At 43.5% G+C, this 26,286-nt stretch overlaps 1 protein-coding gene across 2 annotated transcripts; it reads right to left on the bottom strand.

The window, feature by feature from the left end:
• Nucleotides 1-1,502: 1,502 nt before the first annotated feature.
• On the bottom strand, nucleotides 1,503-25,527 carry CD48 (CD48 molecule). 2 transcript variants are annotated; one of them, XM_003282262.4, is made up of 4 exons: nucleotides 25,359-25,527; nucleotides 7,629-7,931; nucleotides 3,906-4,172; nucleotides 1,503-1,847 (listed from the first exon to the last, which is right to left on the bottom strand). In XM_003282262.4, the coding sequence occupies exons 1-4, from the start codon at nucleotides 25,438-25,440 to the stop codon at nucleotides 1,768-1,770; spliced, it is 732 nt and encodes a 243-aa protein (XP_003282310.1). In that variant the 5' UTR covers nucleotides 25,441-25,527; the 3' UTR covers nucleotides 1,503-1,767. The 2 variants fall into 2 exon arrangements, with proteins under 2 accessions (XP_003282310.1, XP_004092792.1); XM_004092744.2 differs by lacking the exon at nucleotides 1,503-1,847 and having other exon boundaries at nucleotides 3,130-4,172.
• Nucleotides 25,528-26,286: the final 759 nt, after the last annotated feature.

Genomic DNA, 26,286 nt, shown 5'->3' with positions numbered 1-26,286 from the left:
GAGCAAGGCAAGCCATTGGGAAGGAGGCAAAGTCTTGGCAGGCGAGCTGGAGCCCCAGGAAGCTTAGCATGGATGTTGGAATAAGGGTCAGAGGTAGCACAAATTGGCTCCTCAGCTGTGTTGACACACAGGAGCCGGTGGCTCCAGGCTCTCCCCTCTGTGTCTCCAGATTCCAGTTTCTCCCAGCTGATGGAGCAGGCACTGTCTGACAGATTTGGGACAACTTCAGGAATTCAGTTAATTGACAATTATATCAAACGTTTTTTTAATTCAATTTTTATTTATTTTTGCACACAAAACAATAAACATTTTCTAAAAGTACATACAAACAAAAAGATGCATATCAAACATATTAGGAAGGTTGCACATGGGAAGACGGGGAATAGAAATGGGGGGTGGGAATTAAAGAAAATAAATGAGAGAGGGACTTTGTATGGATCAATGATAATAACTCAATCCTCTATTTGACAAAGAAGAAGGAGAAGGAAGAGGAGGAAAAAGAAAGTGGGATAAAAGATCAGAAAGGGAGGAAAATAGAAAAAATTAGAGTATGCCTCCAGGGTAGACCTGTTTTGTTGTCGCTTGGTTGGTTTGTTGGTTTGTCAGTTGTATTTTTCATATGTTTCGCCATGTTGGCGAGGCTGGTCTCGAACTCCTAGCCTCAAGTGATCAACCCGCCTCGGCCTCCCAGAGTACTGGGACTACAGAAGTGAGCCACCACGTCCAGCCCCCACATTGCTTCTGGCCTCTGTGGTAGACCTCCCAGACGGGGCAGCCGGGCAGAGGCGCTCCCCACATCCCAGACGGGGCGGCCGGGCAGAGGCGCTCCTCACCTCCCAGACGGGGTGGCCGGGCAGAGGAGTTCCTCATAACCCAGACGATGGGCGGCCAGGCAGAGACGCTCCCCACCTCCCGGACGGGGTGGCGGCCGGGCAGAGGCTGCAATCCCAGCACCCTGGGAGGCCAAGGCAGGCGGCTGGGAAGGCAGAGGCCGCAGCGAGCCAAGACCACGCCACCGCACTGCAGCCCGGGCAACACCGAGCACCAAGTGGGCGAGCCTCCGTCTGCAGTCCCAGCACCTCTAGAGGCCGAGGCGGGGAGACCAGCGGAGGTCTGGAGCTGGAGAGCGGCCTGGTCGACATGGCGAAACTGGTCTTCCAGCGAAAGGAGAAAAAGCAGGGAGGGGTGTTGGCGCGCGCCGGCAATACGAGGCAGCCCGCAGGCCAGGGCAGGAGAACCGCGGGAGCCGGATGCAGGGAGTTTGCAGCGAGCCGCGTGTACTCCAGCCTGGGAAGAAAAGAAAGAAAGAGAGAAAGAGAGAAAAAAGAAGGAAAGAAGGGAAGGAAGGAAGGAAGGAAGGAAGGAAGGAAGGAAGGAAGGAAGGAAGGAAGGAAGGAAGGACGGGGAAGGAAGGAAGGGGAAGGGAAGGAAGGGGAAGGGAAGGAAGGGGAAGGGAAGGAAGGAGGGAAGGAAGGAGGGAAGGAAGGCCAAATGTTTATTTTAAAAAATAATAAAGCATTCACATAATGTTGTCACAATTTTTGGTGGGAAAAAAGCATGCATATCTCTATATGTGTACTAGAAAACAACAAAGGGATAGAAAATTAAATAATAACGGTTTTTAAAAGTTAACTTGAAAATCCTCGTTGATAATTCAGTAGCACGCTTCCGGTCAGCCTATACAGTTTCTGTCCTGGTGAGGAGCATGGTTACCAACAGGCAAGATCTTCTGGCCTCGAAGTTTTGCTTGAGTTAAAAGAGCTCATCTCAGGTAAGAAACAGGCCAAGAATGGTGGGCACCGTGACCACTAGCCAACTTGCAATCCATTCTACTCCAAAGGACCGGGCTGAAAGAGCAAGAAAACCCTATACACTTAGGTATCTTTATTTTGACTAATGTATTGAGAAGGGGCAAGTGTACTGGACACTGATGTGGGAGCTCACAGAGCAGGGGAATGAATTTCTTCCCTGAATCCCATCCTATTTGCCTGGGACATTCTTTTCCTCAATCTCCCCAAACATAAACTATAAAAAGTGCAGAAATTCCTTAAATATCACTGGCTTACCTGGGTCCTGTGCTCAAAGGTTACCTCGACATATCTGTGGCCTGGGAAAGCATTGCTCCCCTACTCTGGACATCAACGAGGTGTAGGGTAGATCTTCAGGTACAGACAGATGACCACATGATACAATGCACAGCTGACTTTAGAGAGAAAAGGACCACTTCCTTTCCTTGTTTCTCCACCCCACTAAGTATCTGCACCAACTAGGAGGAAGAAGGGAAGAGAAAGGAACACAGAAAAGGAAAGAAAAAGAAAAAGGATGGAAGGAAAGCTTAGATGCTGGGGTGGGGAAGGGCTGAGCTGGAGAAAATCAAAACAAAAAAGGAATGAGTGATACAATAGGGAAGGGAGTTTGAGGGGGCTTTCTAGGGTAATTTGGGTGACTAAAAAATGACAGAAGGGTTTATCCTTCCAAAAAAAATGGATTTATTATTGCTTTTATCCTCTCTTCAGATGAACGATCACACCCATTTTATAGAGGACAGGGAATGTGCTTCTTCCTTTTTCTGGATCTCAGGATGTGATATTGATGAGGGCGGTGTATGAACCACCAGCCAAATTGTGTTCTCATGGTCAGATACCAAACTGTCACAGTGGGTCTGTGGTGGCAGAAGAGCAGGGCATATCAGGAGAGGCTGGTAGAGACAGGGCCAATTAGTTACGAAGAATAAGGAAGAGCATACACTCTCCGTAGTCCACATGTGGGAGTAGAGATAAAGAAATCAGTGCAGATAAGGAGGGTAAACAGAGCCCAGGAAGACCACAAAACAGCAGCGTTCTCAGAGGCCAAGATCCCTGATGACTGGGCATGACAGGGGTCACAGGTGAATGTGAGCACCTCAGGTCTGAGTTATTCTAGAAGAATGTGTATGCTAGGGCTCAGGGATCTGACTTCAGGATTGCGGAGGGTAGGGGGCCCAGAATGCTGGAGATATTGATCCAAGTTTGTTAAGGGTCCCCAAAACTCTAAAAGACTGCGTCTCATTTAGCTCCCGCTTACTAAGGACTTGTCAGCCACTGTGATAGTCAGGTTACGTGTCTTGTCTCATTGAATCCTTAGCACGAGATAAGAACTGTTATTTTGTCCTTTATTTAGGAAGAGGATGACTTGGGGAAGCTAAGTAACTTGTTTAGCTAGTAAGTGACAGTCCTAGACCCCAGGTATGACTGACTGTAAAACCCACAGCCTTAGCTGTCCCATGCTAGCACCAGTGTAGGCGTGATCTAGAGCCAGGTGTGACACTCCAATGAGTGGATCCTCCCAGGAGACAGGGGAATTTGGCTTCCTAACTTCATCTAGGAACATCAGCCTGGGGAGGAGAAGCTTCACCTGAGGCTCAGGCTCTCACGCCTGCTCGATGGCCTCTCTCAGACCCGTCTCCTCAGTCCCTCTTTCCTTGGTTGACTTTGGCTGTCTAATGACCTCGGTCCCTCTTTCCTTGGCTGACTTCGGCTGTCTAAAGAAGCCCCTCTAGACAGCTGCTCGCCCACTTGCCCTTCCTTCTCCCTGCTCACCCTGATGTTTCAGACTACTCTACGATGACCCTGGCATCAGAGGGTAGGACTATGCTTTGTTAGAGCGGGAGAGGGAAGAGGAGTATCAGAGATCTCTGCCAAACGTCCTTTGCAGGTGAGAACACTGAGCCCCACAAAGTTGAGGTGAGCCGGCTGGGAGGTAGTGGTAGAGCTGGTGGCAGAACCCACATCTCCCAGCTCTCCCAGACACCTTAGGGATTCACCACCACACTGTGCAAGGAGGCTGAGTAGGACCCCCAGCCTTTCTTCGTTCAAAAGAACTCCAGTTACCCTGTGCCCCCCTCAGCTCCCAGGGGTCCTTCTTACCCAGGGTGCAGGGTGGACTGAGGCAGACCGTGCCATTCTTTCTGCTCACGGAATTGCTGACTTGGCAAGTATAACACCTGGAGTAATTATGTGGCTTAAGGGTGGTTTCAAGCACACTGTTCTGGAACTCATTTGGGAAGGGCCTTTTGTCCCCATACCAGGTGTAGTTTACAGACTCGCCAGGTATCACACATGACAGTTTCAGATAACAGTTGTTATCCACATCTTCTATCTTCTCAATGTTGATGACAGGCTTGGGTACAGGGTCTGAAAGTGAGGAGGATGTTATAAGATGAGAAAGTGAAGTATTCATGCTGTGAAGGTTTAGCCAACAAAGAACGAAAGGATCCAGGGAAGGGGCCTGAGTGCCACAGGAGGCAGAGTCATGAAGAGGAAGTTCTACAGAGGGAGCTAGTGAGCAGCCTTGACCTCCTGAGGCCGCACAGACTGCAAGAGCGGCTCCTAGGCAGTGAAGCTAAGCTGGGTCCTGGAGGGGGCGCCACAGTCCATTATATGCTCTGGGAACAAAATGGGGTTATGATCATGTGTGAGCCTGAATGCACAGCCCAGAGACTTGCTGGGGTCAGGCAGTATACCAACTGTCTGAGATGCTCAGGGACCCTTCTCTAGCAATGGTTCATGGCAGGCACCTTGGCTGGTCTGTCTCTCCAATTATAGTGCTCAGATTCAGCAAGAGTCCTAAGGTAAGAGGTACCTGCCTGTGCGTGGCAAAGTCCTTTGCACAACCATCCAGTGCAGGTGCCGGCATTCTAGACTCTGGCAGAGCTACAGAGAAGAACTTCATGTAACTTCCAGCCACATCAATTGTGATAAACAGATTGGTCTGCTAACTTTGGTATCTCCATGTCTAGCACAATCCTTGCCACATGGCAGGTATTCTATAAGTATCTCATGAAAGGATGAATGAAGTAGTTATGAGACAGAAAGGATAAAACACAGCCGGATGCAGCGGCTCACACCTGTAATCCCAGCAATTTGGGAGGCTGAGGCAGGAGGATTGCTTGCAGCCAGGAGTTAGAGACCAGCCTGGGCAACATAGACAGACTCAGTTTCTAAAAAAAAAAAAAAAAGGAAAAGAAAAGTAGCCAGGTGTGGTGGTGTGCACTTGTAGTCCCTGCTACTCAGGAGGCTGAGGTAGGAGGATTGCTGGAGCCCAGGAGTTCCAGGCTGCAATAAACTATGACTGTACCACTGCACTCCAGCCTGGGTAAGGAGAAGACCTTCAAAAAAAAAAAAAAAAAGAAGAAAGAAAGGAAGAGAGAGAGAGAGAAAGAAAGGAAGAAAGAAAGGAAAAAAAGAAAGAAAGAAAGGAAGAGAGAAAAGAAAAGAAAAAGAAAAAGGAGGGAGGGAGGGAGGCAAGCAGGCACAAAAACACTAGTTTTGGAGTGAGACCAGCCTGGGTCCTGGACTTGACTCTAGTGGAGTGACATGAGGCAAGGTAGCTAACCCACTTGCTGTCATCTGTAAACTGACTCTACCTCATCGCACAATGTTAGTAAGATAAAATGTCACCTGTCATGGATAATTGATTTTTGCAGAGTGTAAGTATTGCATACATTCTAGAGGTCATTTTACCATTATCACTGTTGTAGTGCTGCCAGAGAGAATGAGAGATAGTCCCAGCATCTGGTCCTTCCTTGGCTAAGGCTGGTTTACCTGCAATCCTCTGAGATCTTTTCATTCTGGTCAAGGGCAAAACATCTGCAGAATCAATGCAACTCAAACCCCATAAGATTAAAAGATGGCAGAATCGACCAGATCAGAGCTTGCCTCTTGGTTGTATGTGTGGAGGGGCTCTAGAAGCTCTACCAATCTGGTCTCTAAAACTCTAGTTTTGCCTCCTCTGTGAAGATGACCTCAGATTGCTAAGAGATTGCTCAGACTACAGAGGTGATAAAAATTGACTGGACTTCCCCTATATGCCTTAATTGAGTAATTTTTATCCTGGTTTTCACCACTTCCTGTGTTCTAGCCTCATATCTTACACTCCTTCTGCATTTCCCATGGTGATCAGCACAGCACTGGGCACTTTGCTGATGGAATTAATTGAGCCAGCTTGGGTTGTCCAGCTCCAAGATGCTCACTTTGAGCTGTCAGAAATGCTTGGGCTGGACCACAGGACCATTTTTTCTGCTAATCACATCCTGGAAATCTTACCCTCAGGCAGGATGTGCTGAAGCCCAAGCCAGTTTGTGGATTTTTAAGTACTCAGAAATTTTGCAAGCTTTTTGTGAAACCATTAGTTTATTGAAATCAACTGTGGTAGTGGTATTTAAACTACAGAAATTACAAAGTTGGTAAATGATACACTTGAGGGCTTTTTTTTTTTTTTAATCTTGTAGAGCTTGTTAACCAGAACACCACTGTAAGAGACCTTGAATCTTTTTGTTCCCAGAACTTTCTGAATTTTTCAGCCCATATGACATGGAAGAAGAGTTAGAAAGGGAATCTGACTGCTTGGATCAGGGACTGTCTGGCTGGTGGAGCTTGAATGTATACAACACTCTTCATTTGCAGATGAAGACATTTTTAAAATGTTTTGACATTTTAAAAAATGTTTTCACTTTCCTTATCTACTTTGACTCTAATAACATCCTAAAAGGTAAGTAGAATTATTCTCATAATATGATGAAGAACCCAAGGCTCTCAAGCGAACACCACTCTTGGATTATTTAGCCCCGCTCTTCTACAAGAATTGCATACCCCAACCCCTGGAGCCCTGCCTTTATCCATGTTTCTGCCTTATAATCCGATCCTTTCACCAAAAATGTTTAGATCAGGTACACATACCTGAACTAAATTGGGACTATCAGTTTCTCTCTCTTTAAATTGCCCTGAGAATTGAAACTCAGAGGAGCAAAAGTCTAAGTTTTGAGAGATAACATGTAAAATGGCAGGAATCCAAATCCATAGGCACAGTCCACAGATTCCTGAAGCTAGGGGTTCTGGCCTGAACCTGGTTTTCAATCTTCTCCCCTTCAGCCCTTCCTAGCTCTTTTAAACTCTTTGAATTGCTTTAAATAGCCCTAGTTTCTTAAACTAAATTCTCCTTTTTTGGTAAAAGTACATTGAATTACTTTCTGTTACTTCCTATCAAAAGAATCTTACCTAATATGTGCACAGAGATGTGAAGATCTTTTTTCAAGGCTGCACAGCTAGTGAGCCACTGACCAGAGTTTTGAACCCAAGTCTGTCTGGCTCCAGGTATAATGCCTGAGTCCTTATTCCATATACACTGGTTAGACTGGAGCTATGAGTGGAAGTTTTTTGTCCTGCCCATTATGAAAGTTGAAAAATTCTCCTGATAACTCCTGCCCCATTCTTTATATTAATACATTCTCTTTTTTTCTTAAGTCCAATGAAGCCTAATTTCAGAGATATAATTAAGATGAGCTGAGCTGATTTAGGTTGATCACAGGACAAAATGAAGGAAATAGGAAAAATCTCTAGTTTTCCTTCTCTTCAAAGCTTAGACTCACTAACTTCAGAAGAGGTGTTAAATGTCCTAAGATTATTAATTTGGGGATCTGTTGACCTAGGCTCACTCCCAAATAGAATTGGATCAAGGAAAAATGAATCAAACCTGTCCTGGGGTTTTTCTCTCCTCCTCCCCGAGAGTGCCCCATGCCTCCCAGGAAGCCCCACAGTGGTCCATCCGGGGCCACTGGAGTGGGGATTTGCTCTTTGGCTCCCCTGACTCACCAAGCACTTGCAGCTTGATCTTCCATTCTTGCTCATTCCCAGTCTTTTTCAACACCCTCATAATGTAGATGCTGTTGTCCTCCTTCTGGACGTTAGAGATATACAGTGCACCACTTTGAGGATCAAGTCTTACCCTGCCTTTAAATCTGGATTCAAAGTACTTAGATTTTCTGGAATCCCATTCTACAATCTTCTGGTCGAAAGTATAAAACCAGGTTAGTTGTTTGTAGTTCTCAGGCAGGCTCTCAGAGATGTTCAGAGTCACGTTGCTGCCGGAGACCATGGTCATATGTACAAAGTGACCTGCCAATGAGAGTCAGAGTGAGACCTGCCCTAGAGAAGGCAGTGTTGCTGACAGGCCCAGGGTATAGCCTGGGCTGGTGGAACAGGTGAGAAGGAAGGGATTTCTGCTTAGGAGCAGTGAGTATGGTTTTCACTGGAGGTCCAGGTCTCCTACTCAGGAATTCAAGAAAAGTTGGAGCTTGAAAAGTGGGCATGGGGGAAGGGGATGTTGCTTATAATTAATCTAGTACTGTCCCCAGAAAATGAAAGAATTGAGTAAGGCCAACCAAGGTTGGGCCTGGCTCTCTCCCTTACTTTCATACCAGTAGACTTTCAAATAAACTGATGACAAGTCATATCTCCTCTCTGGTCTTGTGGTTCCTGTCTATTCTCAGTTCAATAAGCATTTTGTTAGTCCTAGAGGCATAGACATAAAAAGTACATGATTCTATTTAAAAATACTTAATATACCAATGTGGGAGGACAGACACACAAACAAATAATCCTAATATAATATCTTGATGACTATAATAAAGGTAATATAGGGACCAAGAGAGAGCTTCCCCTTCACCTTCTGAAGGTTTGCCAAAAATCACTGACAAGAGGCAGATTAAGGAGGAAAGGCATACAGATGAACTTAACGTGTAAGCAGAGCCTTCAGAATGAAGAGCCAAAAATACAGGGCAAATTGTCCATTTTTATGCTTAGGTTCAACAAAGTATGGACAGTCATGGAGAAATATGATTGGACAAAAAGGGTATGATCGAATGCCAATAGACTGACTGGGGGAAACCCAGTAAGGCCTGTCTTTCTAGATTTTGCTTGGCCTTTCTGTGCCGGATTCTTTCTTTCCTCCTGCTTATGGGGCAGGCCCTCTCTAGAACGGGGGTCTTATGATTCACAGTCAAACAAGATAGGTCAGATAATTTCTTTATAGCTTTTTTTTTTTTTTTTTTTTTTTTACAGAGAAAGGCTCAAGGAAAGTTAGGGTGGTATATTTAAGTTTTATGGCTGGCTTTGGGGAAAAGGGGTATTTGCTTCTATGGCCCACCTTGGGAAAGAGGGATTCCAGTGTCTATGGCTAGCCTAGGGGAGAATGGGACTGATAGGAGGGCAGGAGAAGGTCAGAGAAAAACTTTCACTTCTGAGGCTGCTTCTGAGGCCGTCATTTTGGGGCATTGCTTCCTGAGTCCTGACAATAAACACAGTGTGCTATGGGAATATATTCCTATCTGGAGAGTAGGGATAGAAAATGGAGAAAATACTAAGAAAAATCTCTTTGGAGGAGTTGACCACTAGGGTAAGCCAAAGGATGATTAAAAGTTAATATTTGTTGAGAACTATCTGTCAGGCACTATTTGAGACACTTGGGATACATCAATGAACTAAGCAGCTATCGGGGAATCTGCCCTGATATTCACATAAGTTCTTTTCTATTTTTCCTAAGCATCGTCTGGCTTGAGAAATAAAGGGACAGAGTACAAAACAGAGAAATTTTAAAGCTGGGCATCTGGGGGAGACATCACATGTAAGTAGGTTCCGTGATGCCCCACAAGCTACAAAAACCAGCAAGTTTTTATTAGAGATTTTCAAAAGGGGAGGGAATGTGTGAATAGGTGGGGTGACAGACATCAAGTACTTAACAGGGTAATAGGATATCACAAGGCAAGTGGAGGCAGGGTGAGATCACAGGACCACAGGACCAAGGCAAAGTTAAAATTGCTAATGAAGTTTCGGGCACCATTGTCATTGATAGCATCTTATCAGGAGACAGGGTTTTGAGATCAACCGGTCTGACCAAAATTTATTAGGCAAGAATTTCCTCTTCCTAATAAGCCTGGGAGCAGTATGGGAGACTGGAGTCTATTTCACCTCTGCAGTTTTGACCATAAGAGACAGGCATACCTGGGGATTCTGTTTATAAGCCTATACCTCCAGGCACGTATTCTCTTTCTCAGGGATGTTCCATGCTGAGAAAAAGAATTCAGCGATATTTCTCCCATTTGCTTTTGAAAGGAGAAATATGGCTCTGTTCTGCCTGGCTCACCAGCGGTCAGAGTTTAAGGTTATCTCTCTTGTTTCCTAAACATTGCTGTTATCTTGTTCTTTTTTCAAGGTGCCCAGATTTCATATTGTCTAAACACACATGCTCCACAATTTGTGCAGTTAATGCAATGATCACATGGTCATGAGGTGACATACCTCCTCCTCAGCTGACAGGATTAAGAGACTAAAGTAAAGACAGGCATAGGAAATCACAAGGGTATTGATTGGGGAAGTGATAAGTGTCCATGAAATCTTTACAATTTATGTTTAGAGATTGCGGTAAAGACAGGCATAAGAAATTATAAAAGTATTAATTTGGGGAACTAATAAATGTCCATAAAATCTTCACAATCCACGTTCTTCTGCCATGGCTTCAGCCAGTCTTTCCATTTGGGGGTCCCTGACTTCCTGCAACATCTCTCCCTTTCTTTTTATATAAATGTGCCATGGCGATGAAGGCTTGTTCGTTCTCTCGATTTTGACACAGGATTCTTTGAGTGGTCCGGCACACTAAAAACAAGCTGATTAAACAGAGAAACATAATTCCAAAATTTACTACAGTGGAGCCCCCAATAGACTTAATCCAAGTCATGGGGTTTAACCCATAAATATTTTCTGCCACCTGATCTAACGCCTCAGCTCCAGGCACGATGGATATGTGAGCTTGAGAGGCTTCAAAAATTTGTTTCTTTAATTTAGTTTGGTCCGATGATAAATTATCTTCTCTACCTAGAAGGTGTCCTTTGACCATTTCCTATGAATGATCAGTCTCGTTATAGGAATACGGGGTGATGCAGAAATCCGAAGTATTCCACTCACACTGCATTTGCATGTGATGTTTGAGACTCACTACCTGATCTCCAAGCCAAATAACAGACTGTCTTAAATCATTAATTTGACTTGCCAGTTTTTTATCGATGCCTTGTTGAGAATTCCACATTTGGGTGGAATTGGCTTGCCAATCATTAACAAAATGAGCTGTTTGAATAGATTGATGTAATGCCATTCCAGCAGTGGTGGCCACTGCAGTGACTGTAATTAGGCCCGTGATAACAGCGATTAAAGTGAAAACAAATCTCTTAGATCTTTTTAGAATTTGCTGTAGCACTTCATTAATTAAATGTATTGAGGGGGAGGATTCCCAAGGTCTAGGTAAAGTTACTGGAATCCAGATTCCTTCTCGAGCTCGAACCAACATTACACTTTTCCTGGAGTCAAAATGGGAGTTAATACAAGTGTATGGATGACAATTAATGCATTGGACAGTTTGATTATTTGTCCAAATTTTGATATTTCCTACTAACAGCATGTAAGGAGGCTTAACACAACTCTGTATGGGAATAGTCAGGTTGGAGGTAAGTAAAGCAGAATATCTGGGTATAGGTTGATACTGAGAGAGTCAGACAGTAGTGGGAACAACAGTCAAAATAGTTTTCCCTTCCCATACTCACAGTCCAGACATGGCAATAGCCAATTTCCAAAGTTCTGGGTGTTCTGGGCTCAGAATGGAGAGTATCATATAAGGCCTGGGGGGGAGGGCGGGGTAATGCCTTTATCTTCCCATTTTAAGGGAAAGAATGAGTTGATCCTCCTATGCAAAGTAGAATGATGATTCTCGTTCTCCTGATAAGAAATAAAATAAGTAGCCTCCAGGCATTCCCTTCCACTAGAGGAGCAATTGTTTTTTAAATAGCCCTTTGGTGCCCAGTCTATTACTAAACCATATGAGTCATTTTTTTAACATTACTGCATGTGAGTTAACACAGTCTTCCCAAATTAAAGTTTTAGATGGGCCCTCAAAATTTTTAGGGCATGGTTTTCCTGCAGGCTTATATTGAAAGTATGGGGTATCTCCCATTACTCCTCCTTTCATTTGTTTTAAAGGAGAAAGGGAGAGGCCAGAGACTAAACGTCCTGTTTTATCTGTAGCTTATGTTTTCGGAAGATAAGCAGCCTAGAATTGAGTTTCTAGATGGATGCAACCAGAAGGATGTCTGAGGCACAGAGGGGGTTATTTATAATCTATGGTAACATTAAATGCAGTGCCTTCTTCTCCTGGTTGAGCAGGGCAATGGTCATCTGTGGCTCTAGGCACCTACACACTATTGTTAGTGTAGATTTCTGCAGGAGCATCTATCTAGGTGAGAGGTCGAATAAGTGGAGGAAAAGGCACAGAAGCCGAATAAGAATAATTATGTGTAGCAGGTAAATCAGTGTGAGAGGAAACTGGTGAGACAGAAAGTATAAGGAGGAGAATCATTAAATAAAACCTAGGGTAAGCGAGATTGAGTGCTGAAGGAGGAAGAGAAGAACAGAGGGATGTTATTTTCAGGCTAATGGAAATTGTGAGATTTTTAGGTTTGTAAGGAGAAAAAGAAAAGTAATCAGGAGAAGTGGGATTAGTTAGATGGGTCTCCATTGCCATCAGGGAGGATTGATTTACACCTATGGTGATTTGGTGTGCCTGTTTCTGAGGAGTCGGCACAGATCTCACCACATCTGAAGGCAGTCTCTGACACAGACGTTTTTTGTCTGTGGTTTTAGTTGTCAGTATTCACCTGAAGCTTGAGTCTTCTGGTGGGTACCTAGACAGGGGATTGATGATCTCCTGGTGAAACACAAGCATAGCCTCTTCCCTACATTATCATCATTGTGCCAGGTTCCCAGGTATTGGTTTGGGAGTTTTTCCATAACACTGGCTTGCCTTCGTTTAAGGAAAATTTTTTGCCTGTATAATGGCGTTTGGCTGCAGTTAGAGTATTATCTTTAGGAACATTTAAAAAATTTAAAGTAAACAATGCCAAATGTAACTGGGAGTGTGGAATAGTTAAATCATGTTTTGGTTGTTCAGACTGTTTGGACAATTGGGTTTTTAAAGTGCAATTAGCCTGTTCCACCACAGCCTGTCCTTGAGGATTGTAAGAGATTCTAGTAATATGGGAAATTCCTTACTGTTGTATAAATGAATTGAAAGCCTTACTAACATATCCAGGGGCATTGTCTGTCTTTATTTCATGTGGAAGCCCCATAACTGCAAAGCAAGAATACAGATGTTTTTAAACATGGGCCATGCCTTCCCCTGTTTGGCAAGTAGCCTAGATAAAACCTGAGAAGGTATCTACTGAGACATGCACATATGACAGTCTGCCAAACGAGCTAACATGAGTCACATCCATTTGCCATAAAGCATTAGGAGTTAGGCCTCTAGGATTAACACCAGTTTCCTGATTTGGAAGTTCGAAGACCTGGCACTGAGGGCAGCTGTGCACAATAAACTTAGCCTGTTTCTAGGTAAAAGCAAATTTATCTTTTAAGCCAGCGGCATTGACATGAGTGAGATTATGGAACTCCTGAGCTTCTTGGGTTGTAAAAGAGACCAAACAGTCGACTTTATGGTTACCAGCAGACATGGGTCCTGGTAAAGTGGTATGAGACCTAATATGTGTAATATAGAAAGGGTGTCTACATTGGCGAACTGCCTGTTGTAACCTTGAAAATAAAGAAGTCAATTCAGAATTATCAATATGTTTGATAGTAGCAGTTTCTATATTTTTAGTGGCATGTACAACATAAGCGGAATCTGAGACAATATTTAAAGGTTTGGGGAAATCCTGTAAGGCAGTAATCACAGCAATTAACTACCTTTTGAACAGAAGTATAAGAGGTAGAAATAAGTTTGTCTGTAGGACTTATATAGCCAGCATTGCCATTACTGGAGCCATCAGTGAACACTGTAACGGCCTCAGGAATGGCTTGATTTTTGGTTAATCGAGGAACCATGTAAGACGTCATTTTTATAAAATCAAATAATTTGTTTTTTGGATAATGGTTGTCAATAACACCAGTAAAATCAGCCAAGCGAATTTGCCACAGTACAGAATGTTGAAAGGCAGCTTGAACTTCAAGCCGATTTAAAGGAACTACAATTATATTTGGATCAAATCCAGAAATTTGAAGTATTCTGCACTGAGCCTGTCTAATTAATATGGCTATTTGGTCTAGATAAACAGACAAAGTTTTTGACACAGAATGAGGAAGAAAACACCACTCCACTAAATCATTATGTCGAACTATTGGTCCAGTAGGGGAGTGTAATGAAGCAAAAACTAGAAGCTGAAAAGGCTGAAACGGCTGTACTCTAGATAACTGGGTGGTCTGGATTCTTTCTTCTACAAATTCCAGTTCTAGTAAAGCCTCAGGGGTCAAAATCCTGGCGCTGTGGAGATCGGAATCTCCCCACAGCATAGAGAGCAAGTTAGACAGTGCATAGGCTGGAATGCCTAAAGTAGGTCTTAAATAATCAATGTTACCTAAAAGTTTGTGGAAGTCATTTAAAGTTTTTAAAGAATCTCTCCTAGTTTGAACTTTTTGAGGTTGAATACATTGTTTATTGACCAACATTCCTCAATATTGAACAGGAGTTGTCTGTTAAATTTTATCTTGAGCAATGTGTACTCCAGCCTCTGTAAAACAGCAGCTCAAAATTTGGTAACAGTCAATTAATTCTTTATCAGTGGGGGCAGCAATTAAAATATCATCAATATAATGAAGAATATAGGCCTCAGGAAATTGGGCTCGAACTGGTGAAAGCAATTGTCCAACATAAAGCTGGCAGATTGTAGGGCTATTTAGCATTCCTTGAGGAAATACTTTCCACTGATAACGAGCTGCAGGCTCCTGATTACTGATAGATGGTACAGTAAAAGCAAATTTTTCACAATCTGATTTATGTAAAGCAATATTGAAAAAAATCTTTAAGATCAATAACTACGAGAGGCTAATTTTTAGGTATTAAAGCAGGGGCAGGCATGCCAGGCTGGATGGCCCCCATAGGTTTAATTACAGTGTTAATGGCCCTTAAATCAGTGACCATCTGCCATTTGCCTGATTTCTTTTTTACTAGGAACACAGGAGAATTCTAAGGGGAAAGAGAAGGTTCCACATTTCCAAGTTGCAACTGCTCAGAAACCAACTGATTTAAAGCCTCCAGTTTTTCTTTAGAAAGCGGCCACTGCTAGGCCGGGCGCGGTGGCTCACGCTTGTAATCCCAGCACTTTGGGAGGCCGAGGCGGGCGGATCATGAGGTCAGGAGATCGAGACCACGGTGAAACCCCGTCTCTACTAAAAATACAAAAAAATTAGCCGGGCGTGGTGGCGGGCGCCTGTAGTCCCAGCTACTCAGAGAGGCTGAGGCAGGAGAATGGCGTGAACCCGGGAGGCGGAGCTTGCAGTGAGCCGAGATCGCGCCACTGAACTCCAGCCTGGGCGACAGAGCGAGACTCCGTCTCAAAAAAAAAAGAAAGCGGCCACTGCTGAACCAAAACGGGAGTTTTAGATTTCCATTGTAAGGGAATGGGATCAGGAGGTGTGGCAGCGGCCACCACTAAAATGGATAACCTAAACCAGCCCTGTTTTCTTTTATAGTAACTGGGAGGGGTTTAGTAATCCCTTCATGCTTTGGACCGAGACTGAGTCCAGGAACAAACCTTATATTTTCCATCATATGCTGACTGGGAGCACTAAAAGAGTTATGTGGAATATTAATTTCAGCCCCTTGTTGTGCCAGTAAATCTCTACCCCAAAGATTAGTGGGAATTGGCATGATATAGGGCTGAATTGTACCTTTTTGACCATCAGGTCCAGTGCAAGGCAAGATAAATGTGCTCTGATAAACTTCCTCGGCCTTTCCAACACCTACTAGTCCTACATTAGCGGGATGTTTAAGCCAAGAGGAAGGCCATAAACTAGAGGAAATAACAGAAACATCAGCACCAGTATCTACTAGGCCCTCAAACATTGTTCCTTGAATGCGTATGGTGCAGGTGGGCCATTTAGAAATTACATTAATCCAATAAGCAGCCTTTTCACCGCCGGAGCCTATCCCTGGGCCACGTGTCTTATCTCCTTTGTTTAAAGCAATTGAGCAATTGATTCACCGGCCGGAATGGAAATAGGAACCTTGGCAGACACAATTAATTTAATCTCATCAATGGAATCAGAATTAATGAGACCAGTATAAATGGTGATTCCTTTAGCAGAGGTGGATGCCCTACCTAACACCAGGCCCACCGAACCTTGACGTAAAGGGCCAGTGACCTCCGTGGGGACAATCAAAGGCAAAGGATCAGGAAGTAAATTTAGAGGAATAGTACTACAGAGATCAACCGTCCCGCCTCCTACTGTGGAGGTGGACAAGCATTGTACTGAGACAGAAGTAGAGGCTGGGACCTATTTGGTTTGGCTGTAGGTAGATTTGTTTGTGCTGGGGGTTGCATTGGGACCACCTGAAGCGGAAACGCAACGTTAGTCTGAGTTTGAAGTGTCCTATTTGATGTTGGGGCCGTCCCAGGCCCCGCTCCCTGCTTCCGTGGCATTGTGGTAGGGGGTTTCCGTCTATATCATACTTAGAGCGGCAAACATTTGCCCAGTGTTTACCTTTGCAACAACGTGGGCAAACAGTAGGAGCAGCATTTGGCCTTTTGTTGAACCGACTTGGCCGCTTGTAAGTTTTTAACAGTGCAATTTTTTTGAATATGACCAAGTTGGCCACAATTATAGCGGGCTCCAAGAGAAGAATTAATGGGACCAGTTTGGTTGGCGTCCTTCATGGCCGGTGCCCACAGAATAGCTTTGTGGGTATCTGATCCAATGCCTTCACAAGCTTTAATATATGCAGGCAACACCTCGTGATCAGGTAAATTTTGCCATTGGACAGAACGCATGGCCATTTTACATTCATGGTTTGCATTTTCAAAAGCTAACATACAAAGGAGAATGCCTTGAGTGCGCTCATCAGAGACAGATTTTTGAACAGCATCTTGTAATTTAGCCAAAAAATCAGGGTATAATTCAGAGTGACTTTGTTGAACCGTGGTAAAAGAAACAGGAGCTTGGCCTGGAGAGTGTAATTTATCCCACGCTCTTATACACACCTTTGTTACTTGTTGTGTGGTAAGGGCATCAAAGTTTAATTGGGCATAAGCATCAGAGAAACTATTGGAGCCTGTGAGCTGAGCCTGAGTAATTAGAATGTCATTACTGCTATTTAGCTGAGCCTGCAAACGGGCCTCCTCTGACCATCAGGTACGGAATACAGAACTGTAAGTGTTGAGATGGGGTTAGAACAGCTTTTGCCAAAAGGTCCCAATCTAAAGGAAGTAAAGTGACCTCAGTTGCCAAAAGGTCCCAATCTAAAGGAAGTAAAGTGACCTCAGTACAAAAAGTTTGTAAAACCATCTTAACTTAAGGAGAAGCAGGACCATACTGAGTACAAGCATCCTTAAATTCTTTTAAAAAAGGTAAGATTGAACGGCGCATATCGATGCAGACTGGTTGAGGAACTGAAACGACAGGAGGGTGAGGGGCTGTAGTGGACAGGGGAGGACCTGGAGAATGATAGGTAAAGTGTAGTTTGGTCCTGGAGCCATTAGCTCATGCTGGAGGTTTGAAGAGAGAAGAATTAGCATACCTATGGTACATGCAGCAAACATCACTACCTTAACAGAGCTCGCGTTAGAGTGGGGTGAAAAAACGTAAGCCATCAACACACTAACCGAACACACTATATAGTATGTAAGGAGATGATAATTGCCACGACAGAGTAGAAAACCTAGAATAAGGTAAGGGGAGTCACGAGTACTGGTAGGGGTAAAAGGGTGAACTTCATTATAAGGTGATAAGTAGGTCACATCTGAGCAAAGACTTGGAGGAGAGAGGTGGCCAAGAGGATATCGGGGGTAAGAGGGACCCAGACAGAGGAAAGAGCCAGAGCAAAGGCCCTGGGGCAGGGATTTGCCTGCCATACATAAACAACAGCAAGGAGGCGGTGAGTGGGTAGTGTGGAATGCACAAGGGGATTGGGTGTTGAGAGACACAATCAGAGAGAGTGTGGGATTGGGGAGAGTAGATGAAGACATTTTAGTTTTTAATAATGTCTTGTCCTGTAAAAAAAAAAGATTTCCTATAAAAGTGGCTCATGTCTTGTGTGTGCATTTACAATGTATTTAGAAGCGAGTTATTAGAAGGTAACAAAGTGGAGACTGTATAAACTATTATTTCACAAAGTTTGGATCAGAGGCAGATTTCCTGTGAAAGTGATGAAGCTGAAGCTTCAGGGCTTCTTGGATGGCCCTGTAGGAGCCCTAGCAGTATTCATGTAATCCATTTTACAAAACATATCTTAAACATTAACTAGACCACAGCCTCTGTCTACTCTATCATCCCTTCATCACATTTCCATTTTTGTTGGGTGGTGTCTCAGTTATGGGTATTTTGAGGTCTGGCCAAGGGGAAGTAGAAATGGGAAGTACTTAGTTGGGGTTAATGGGACACACATATGAGGGTTGCAAACTCTTGTATGTGAAGTTCCTTCTACCCACTTCAGTGAAGAAATGGCATCCAGGAATGTTCCTGCTGGCCTCTGCACTGACTCACCGGCAATGGCCATGGACATGTTGCAATCGGGCTGCAAGTGGGAAGCAGAGGAGAAAGCAGGTTGGAAGTGAACAACGGCCAGAGCTATTCAGTAGCAAAGTATTATGGAAGCATGAAGGCATTTCATTAACTAAAAATATGGTGCTATTTTTTCTGCTGTCATGTTCTTTGTAGTATTTGTATTTTTTAAACTTGAACTAATTCCCTGGGATTTCTTTTCTTTTTAATTCTAACTGAATTTATTTTTGTTCCTATTTGTATTTACAGTTTTGTTCTTTATTTTTCTTTTTCACGAGAATGCTCCAAATTGTATAAGCCTCGGGTTATTTTTAAAAACCTGGTTTGGTAAGATAAGGAGAAAGAAAAGATGATCAGGACAAAGTACAAGATGAAGGGCGGTCCTTTGGTCCTTTTTGTGGAGGGAGAACTTAGAATATGTATACAAAGGCTAAAAAAGAGCTGTGGAATGAAAGCTAAAGATAGAAGAAGAGGAAATATGTCCTATATCACTCTGGTGTCATATGCTGCCACACAAAAACTCAGTTGTACTCTTCCACATGGTATATACTAGCTGTTCACTTTCCACATATCCATCATTTCCAAAAACGTTCTCAACCACTAAAAGATAAAAATGTCTGTGACCCCAGGGCTTTCAAGTTCCTGTTCATTCAGCCTTCCAACCATTCATCTATCTATTCAACAAACATTTATTAAGCACTTACCCTGTCCCGGTTTGTACACAGAAATAACCTACGCATTCATTTCTACAGTGCTTCTGATTGGTCCGGCCCATGCCCTATAATACCACTTACAGAATCAGTTCAAGCCAGCAACAGTCATTGCACAACCACAACATGCCTGGCACTGTGCTAGACTCTGCTGTCAGCAAGGCAGATACAGTCTCTGGCCTCTTTGAGCATACAGCCTAGGAGGACATTCTTTCTAGGATTTTAAAATCACTAGACATATCCCAGATGTGTTCTCCTTCTGTTACTTGTTTCCACATGAATTAATAGAAGTGGTCATAATAGGCAGTCTAGATCAATGTTTTTCAGTCTTGACATTATTGACATTTTGGGCCACATAATTCTTTTTTGTAGGGGGCTGTTCTGTGCATTGTAAGATGTTTGCCAGCATCCCTGGTATCTGCCCACTAGGTGCCAGTAACACTTGTCCAGTTGTGACAGCCAAAAATGTATCCAGATATTGCCAAATGTCCCTTGAGGGACAAAATTCTCCCACGTTCACCCTGGTTGAGAAGTACTGAGCTAGGTCATCCTTGGCAGACTCCCCAGCATGTCTCAGACATACACTCAGGAAGATAGTGCAATCCGCTGTCTGATGACAGAGGCAGGTAGTAACACCAGACAGATCATTTATATATATATAATTTTTTTTGATGGAGTTTCGCTTTTGTCACCCAGGCTGGAGTTCAGTGGTGCAATCTCAGCTCACTGCAACCTCCGCCCCCCAGGTTCAAGCAATTCTCCCGCCTCAGCCTCCCAAGTAGCTAGGATTACAGGCATGCACCACCACACCAGGCTAATTTTTTGTATTTAGTAGATATGGGGTTTCACCATGTTGGTCAGACTGGTCTCAAACTCCTGACCTCAGGTGATCCACCTGCCTCGGCCTCCCAAAGTGCTGGGATTACAGGTGTGAGCCACCACGCCCAGCACATTTCAGTATATTATGAGTGCTGATGACAGGTAAGCATACAGTATTGTATCTTTCTTCTCTCCCTCCTTAACCACCCATGTGTAACAATTCCAAAAAGGCTGTCCTGATGGTTGGCTGTAACTTCTTACTGAGAAATAAAGAAGTGATTAACTGCTGATAAAATCTTGATTTGCCTTCTTAACAATTCCATCTTTTACGAAGTAGCTGAAGCAACCTTTTAAAAAACTACTATTTTGATTTAATTCTAATAGCAAGTATTTGGTGATATGTCTGGATGTTTGGGATAAAGCAGCAAAGCTGGATCTTATTCCTTTACTTTCTTAATAAACTCGCTTTCACTTTAAAAAAAAAAAGAAGAAGAAATATAACCAGATCCTGCCTGTGCCCACCCATGTTTCTTGCCTGTAGAAAAACAGAATTGTAACAGGAAAAAATTCAGATAAAAGGAAGTCGTAATCCCATACCAAAGAGTCTCCCCAGGAAAGAGAAAGGTTTTAAAGAGTAAGTTCTGGTTACTCCAACAAAACAAGACACATGGTTGGCTTCTTTGGTTTTCTTGTATATTGAGAAAAATAAAAATAATAAAAACAACGCACATGGGTTCTAGTAAAACTCTTAAGGAAGAAAAGAAGATGAGTGTTAAGGATGTGGAGACAGAGTTACCTGGAGCTCTCTCATAAGATTAAATATTTAACAAGCCTGTACAACCCTTTTTAGGAAGTAATTTTGCAATAGCTACCAAGACCTCAGGTTTGTGTCTTGGTGAGAAGCTGAGCAGGCTACTATTTTTTGAGATGGGAACTATAATGAGTTCAGTGGGCAACACTGCAATGCAATCTGAAGGTGAGGAAGGAGAAACAATAAAAATAGACTCTTCTCTTCAGACATTGCAATTTGAATGGGAAAAAGAATGGTAGGGCAGTATGTAAAGGGTCCTGAAAAACTAGAGTATTTTGTTTTTGTTATTCAAGTAGGGAAAGCCCTAAGCTATGGTAGGCCAAGGAAAGGATTCAGTGGAGGGAAGACATGAAGAGAAGGGAGGTGATCGGTGAGCCTGGGCTAGTGGGGCTCAGAGCAGAGTTGATGGCATAGGTCTTGGGTGGGAGGAGGGATACTTCATCCTCTGAGGGAAAAGAGGAGGAGGAAAGACAGCTGGTGGTGGAGAAAAGTTACCAGTTTGAAGATAGTGGGCAGGAAGTTGAAGGGCTTCCTGCCTAATGGTCTCTAGTTTCGATTTCTTCTGCAAAGAAGGAGCCCATGCTTTGCTGAGAGGGCAGAGGAGTGAGGTAAGGGGCCTTGAGGATAGGGTGAAAGTTTGAAATAGCCACTGTGGGAAATGGGAGAAAGAATTTATCAGGGCCAGTAAGAGCTACTCTGAGACCCCAGCTTGACTGAAACAATGACTCAAAATTTATTCCTTCCCTCTTTCCTTTGCTCTCTTCCTCCCTCCATCCACCCATCCCTCCATGCATACATGTGTACATGAACTTCCTCATGTATTCACTCATCGAATAACTACACAGTAAGCAGTTACTATGTGCTTGGCTCTGTAAGGATACAATAGATAGATGCAGCTCCTTCCCTTGAGCTTCATTCCAGTGAATGGACACAATTAATCAGATTCTTCCGCTATTGGTGATAAGTGTTAGGAAAAGGAAAGTACGGGATGCTTAGAGGGCATATAAAAGGGAGCCCATCACTTGAATTTGGGGGTTGAGAATGGCTTCTGTACGAGGAATTAGCCTAAGTGGGATGAAACCAGGGAAAGATGACGACTGGGGGTAGTGAATATTCCAACAAGAGGGAAGAAGAATCAAACGCCCAGAAATATGAAAATGAGATTCATTTGCGGAATAGGAAGTAGCTCACTGGCTAGAACATAGACTAAGGAGGGTAGGAAGTGAGCTTACTGTGAAATGTGAACTTTACGCTCACAGCTTCTGCTTTCTCATTTCCCACAGTGGCTACTGAAGATTTTAAGCAGAAGATTGAAGCAAACAGAGAACCATTTTAGAAAATGTATACCGACATCAGGGTAGAGAACAGGTTAGCTAGAGAGAACGCAGTAAATAGAGCAGTTAGGATAGCGGATCATTGTGGAAATTGGTGATAAGAGAAAATGGTGGCTTGATCTAAGATAGGTAGTATGGGGCTGGATGGAATTGGACATATTTGAGAGATATTTTTGAAAGTAGAATTAACAGGACTTACTCATTGGGCATGAGAAGCAAGGGAAAGAAAAGAATCAAGGATGACTCCTAGACTTCTGGCCTGAGCAACTAGACAAGTGGAGATGTCATTTATGGAGGTGGGGAACAGTGGAGGAGCAGTAGGTTTGGTGGAAGAAGGATTGTAGTATTTTTTTTTAAGTCTGTAAATTTTTTGATGGTCCTCTCATCAAATGATGGACTTTGTGCCCCTTCACCTTGAAATTGAGTAGGCTTGGTGATGGCTTCAATGAATGGAATACACCAGATGTGTGACCTGCAAAGCTAGCTTAGAAAAGACCATACAGCATTTGCGTATTTCTCTTGGGACACCAACTCTGGGAGGCTTCTGCTGAATGGTACCAGCCACTCAGCTCTTTGAGCCTCCCTCAGTTCAGGCAGTAGCCCTGTGAGTGGAGAGCCTTGCATGACTCTAGGCCACACCATGATCTGATTGTAAGCACACGAAAAGCACATGAAAGTGAGACAGGATGAACAATCTTCCCCCAGATCTGTGGGCAAAGTAATCATTGTTATTATTTTAAGCCACGGTATTGTGGCAGCTTGTTAAATAGCAATACATAGTGGAAACAGAGATGATGAGTTAAGTTTTAGACACGTGTCTGGAGAGTCTAGAGAAGATGTTTAAGAGACAGAAGTTCTGGTCTTGGGCTTAGGAGAGTGCTTGGGGCTTAAGAATTTACTGATGCTCTTCCCAGGTTTTCATCTGTATAAGATTCTGTGTGTGTCATAATTGCAAGGCAATTGCACATTTTTTATTTTATTTGATCTTAATAGCAACCCCTTGAAGAAATGAGGAACAGATTATTATACCTATTATGGAGTTGAGGAAGCTGAGGCTCAGGAAGGTTTAATAACTTGTTGAAAATCCCACAGCATGGAACCCAGATAGAACATAGGTCATCTCATTTCTAGTACAATACTCTTTCTACTTCATCCTGCTAAGTGTTGTGGACAGATGGGGAATTGGCTAGTTGTGGAGCATGCCCTAAATCATTGCCTTGAAACCAAAGAACTGAGAAACCCAAGTCTGAGGAGAGAAGGAAGAAGAGAGCTAAGAGTGCTTCTCAAACTTTTCCACAGAAGCATCCCTTACTGCAGAGGAGAGAACTACTTGCACTTCTCAGGAAGATATGGATGTGTAGTCCAAAAGGAAGTTTTTTGAAGTTGTTCATTCATTTGTGTAACAATTATTTATTGAGCACATGCCACACTCCAGGCCTGTGCTAAGTTCAGCAGCACAACACTGCACATGGTTTCTGTCCTCAAAAAGTTCAAGGAAACAGATGATCAACCAAGCAATTCACAAACCATAATCTGGAGCCTGAGGTGCCCATCTAACCATGCCTTCGGAACATAGTTACAGGCAGACAGTCCAAGAAGAAGTCACATGAAAACAGAAGCCTAAAATAGAGGCAGGGAGACGGGAGGAGGGAGGGAAATCTAGGTGGAAAGAAGGCATGTACATAAGCCCAGAGGTAAGAGAAAACGCCTCTTTTAAGGCAAACAGTAAAATTAAGAGATTTAGACACGTTGACCTTCATCAAGATTCCCTCGCCTTAGTCTAGGAAAGGCATAATCATAATAAAATGGTTTGGAAGTTAGACCTGTGTGCCCTTAGGAGAATTTCTTAATCTCTCTGCAAGACAGTATTCTCATCTGAAAAATGTAGATAATAATAGCCACCTCACTATTTTCCAATGAAAGTTAAATGAAAAAGTATGCAAAAGGCCTAGCACAATGTCTGACACACAGTGAGTGCTTAATTTGTATTTTACTAACCCAGGTTATAGAAATAGATAACCTAACCTCATCAAAACCAGCATTATCCATTCAAAGGATAACATAATCAGGTGTGGTCTGATTGTTTCAAAGAAGAATAAATGACCAAGATGAAGCCTAGAAAAGAAGTCAGAGAAAGATCAACTGTCAGGATGTTTTCAGTAGGCCTAGAGGAAGTCCTAAAATATTCCAATTCTCATTGGCAACCCTGTTTTTCCCAATAGTTAGATGAATACCTCACGTCAGCCCCCACTCCCAAGGTCATACCAATGTCCTATGCATTGAGTCAGGCCCACAGAACCCATATAGCTGTAGACTCACACAGTCATGAACCGAAAGACTCTACCTGAGAGGTAGAGTATGTGAGAGACCAATCCTCCACACATTCCACCTCATCTCCCCAAAAGTTACAAACTATCATCATTTTATGCCACTGTGTAACTATCGCATGTTTGTTCATTTTTACTGTTTTACTCAGAGTGGTGAGCATTAAAGCCCTTTAAAAAGACTTGAGTATTTACTTGGGGGAATAGCAAGAAAGTCAAAGGCTTCACTGCTGTTTCTCAGCTGGCATAAGAAGAGAGGTACTGGATGAAGAAAGAGGGGAAGGCAACTCTAACAGGAGAAGGAAAGTTAGCTCAGCCCTTGGTCACACGCCAGGGACCAAACAGGCTGTGGCAGAGGAATGGACCTTAACTCTTAGCAATCAGATGTGTTAAGGTTCCTTTGATGCTGACACACTTCCAGCCTCTTCTCAGACCCTCATTCAGATACCCCAGACAGCAATCCTTTCCAAGCTTTCTTCCTACAATTTTGATCTATCTTTTCTCTGGGTCAATGACAACATCATTTACCTTGGCTCAGGACACAGCACCTCACACGTACAGAGGTCTCAAAGAATGCCTAAGGGAGTACAGTGTGTCTGAGCATAAAATGCGGCAGCTGTCAGTGTAGAGGTTCTTCTTATTCAACATGAAAAAACAAACACTTTTCCACAACTTCATGGACCACCAACCATGGGACAAAATATGAGGAGCCTACTTCTCTTTCTCCCCAGGTTCCTGTTTTGGTCACATCCCCTTGGGAAAGGAGATGAAGCTCAATTCATCAGTGCTAAGAAGGGCTCCCCAACCATGCCATGGCCATGCTATTGGAATGGAAATACCTGCTTTCCAGACACCAGATCTGGCTTCTAGGTTTGAACTACATCCTATCTCCCCTTTCCCAACTGACCATGCCTTCAGTGCACAATCACAGGCAGAGAGTTGGTGGAAAGTACCTTGAATGCTGGTCGCCAGGAGTGACACAGGCAGCAGTAGCAATTCCAGAGCCAGACACGAATCCCAACCTCTGGAGCACATGCTTCCTTCCAGAACTTCCCAGCAACGCAGGAGACAGTTGAGAGCCTGGCTAGAAAGAGGCCGGGGCTAAAAACGGAACTAACCAAAAAGGGTTAGAGAAAAAAATAAAAAAAACCACTGAGCTTTTCTCTCCACCCAGCACACTTGTGTGGGGCCCCAGAAACCAGAAACAGGAGGCCTTGTAAATTTTTTTATCTAAGAGCATCACGGAAACTGAGAACAATTTTGTTTCAAGGTACATGAGTGCTTTTTTGTAGGGGGAAGATTCATAGCTTCTACTGTACTCTCAGGAGGGCCAGTACTCAGAAAAGATTAAGGGACCCTGATAGAGAATATCTGCTTTTTGTTCCCAGGCAGCAACCACTCTGATTAATTCAGGGGCTAAGACATAGGAGGTGCCCAGTCAAGCCTGGGTAGGTGTCATTCAGAGCAGGAAGTCTGGGAAATCAGACCCACATAGCCTTTGTGCCGCATCTCTTACCCCCAGCACCACCCTCTGCTCTTCTTCCTTTATGATAATTCACTATTTGAAGCTTGACATCAGCCTATCCACTGAACATTAGAAGAAAAGTAAGATTACTTGGCCCAAAAGAATGGATTTCCCACCCTTTTGGTGTGTATTAGTCTGTTCTCACACTGCTAATAAAGACATATCCCAGACTGGGTAATTTATAAAGGAAAGAGACGGGTTTTGTTGTGTTTTGTTTGTTTTGTTTTGCTTTGCTTTTTTGAGACGCAGTCTCACTCTCTAGCCCAGACTGGAGTGCAGCAGTGCAATCTCGGCTCACTGCAACCTCCACCTGACGGGTTCAAGCAACTCTCCTGCCTCAGCCTCCTACATAGCTG

Source organism: Nomascus leucogenys, chromosome 12 (assembly GCF_006542625.1).
Source record: "Nomascus leucogenys isolate Asia chromosome 12, Asia_NLE_v1, whole genome shotgun sequence".
Lineage (NCBI taxonomy): Eukaryota > Metazoa > Chordata > Mammalia > Primates > Hylobatidae > Nomascus > Nomascus leucogenys.
Note: the sequence above shows the minus strand (reverse complement) of the source record. Positions and strands in the feature narration are given on the sequence as shown.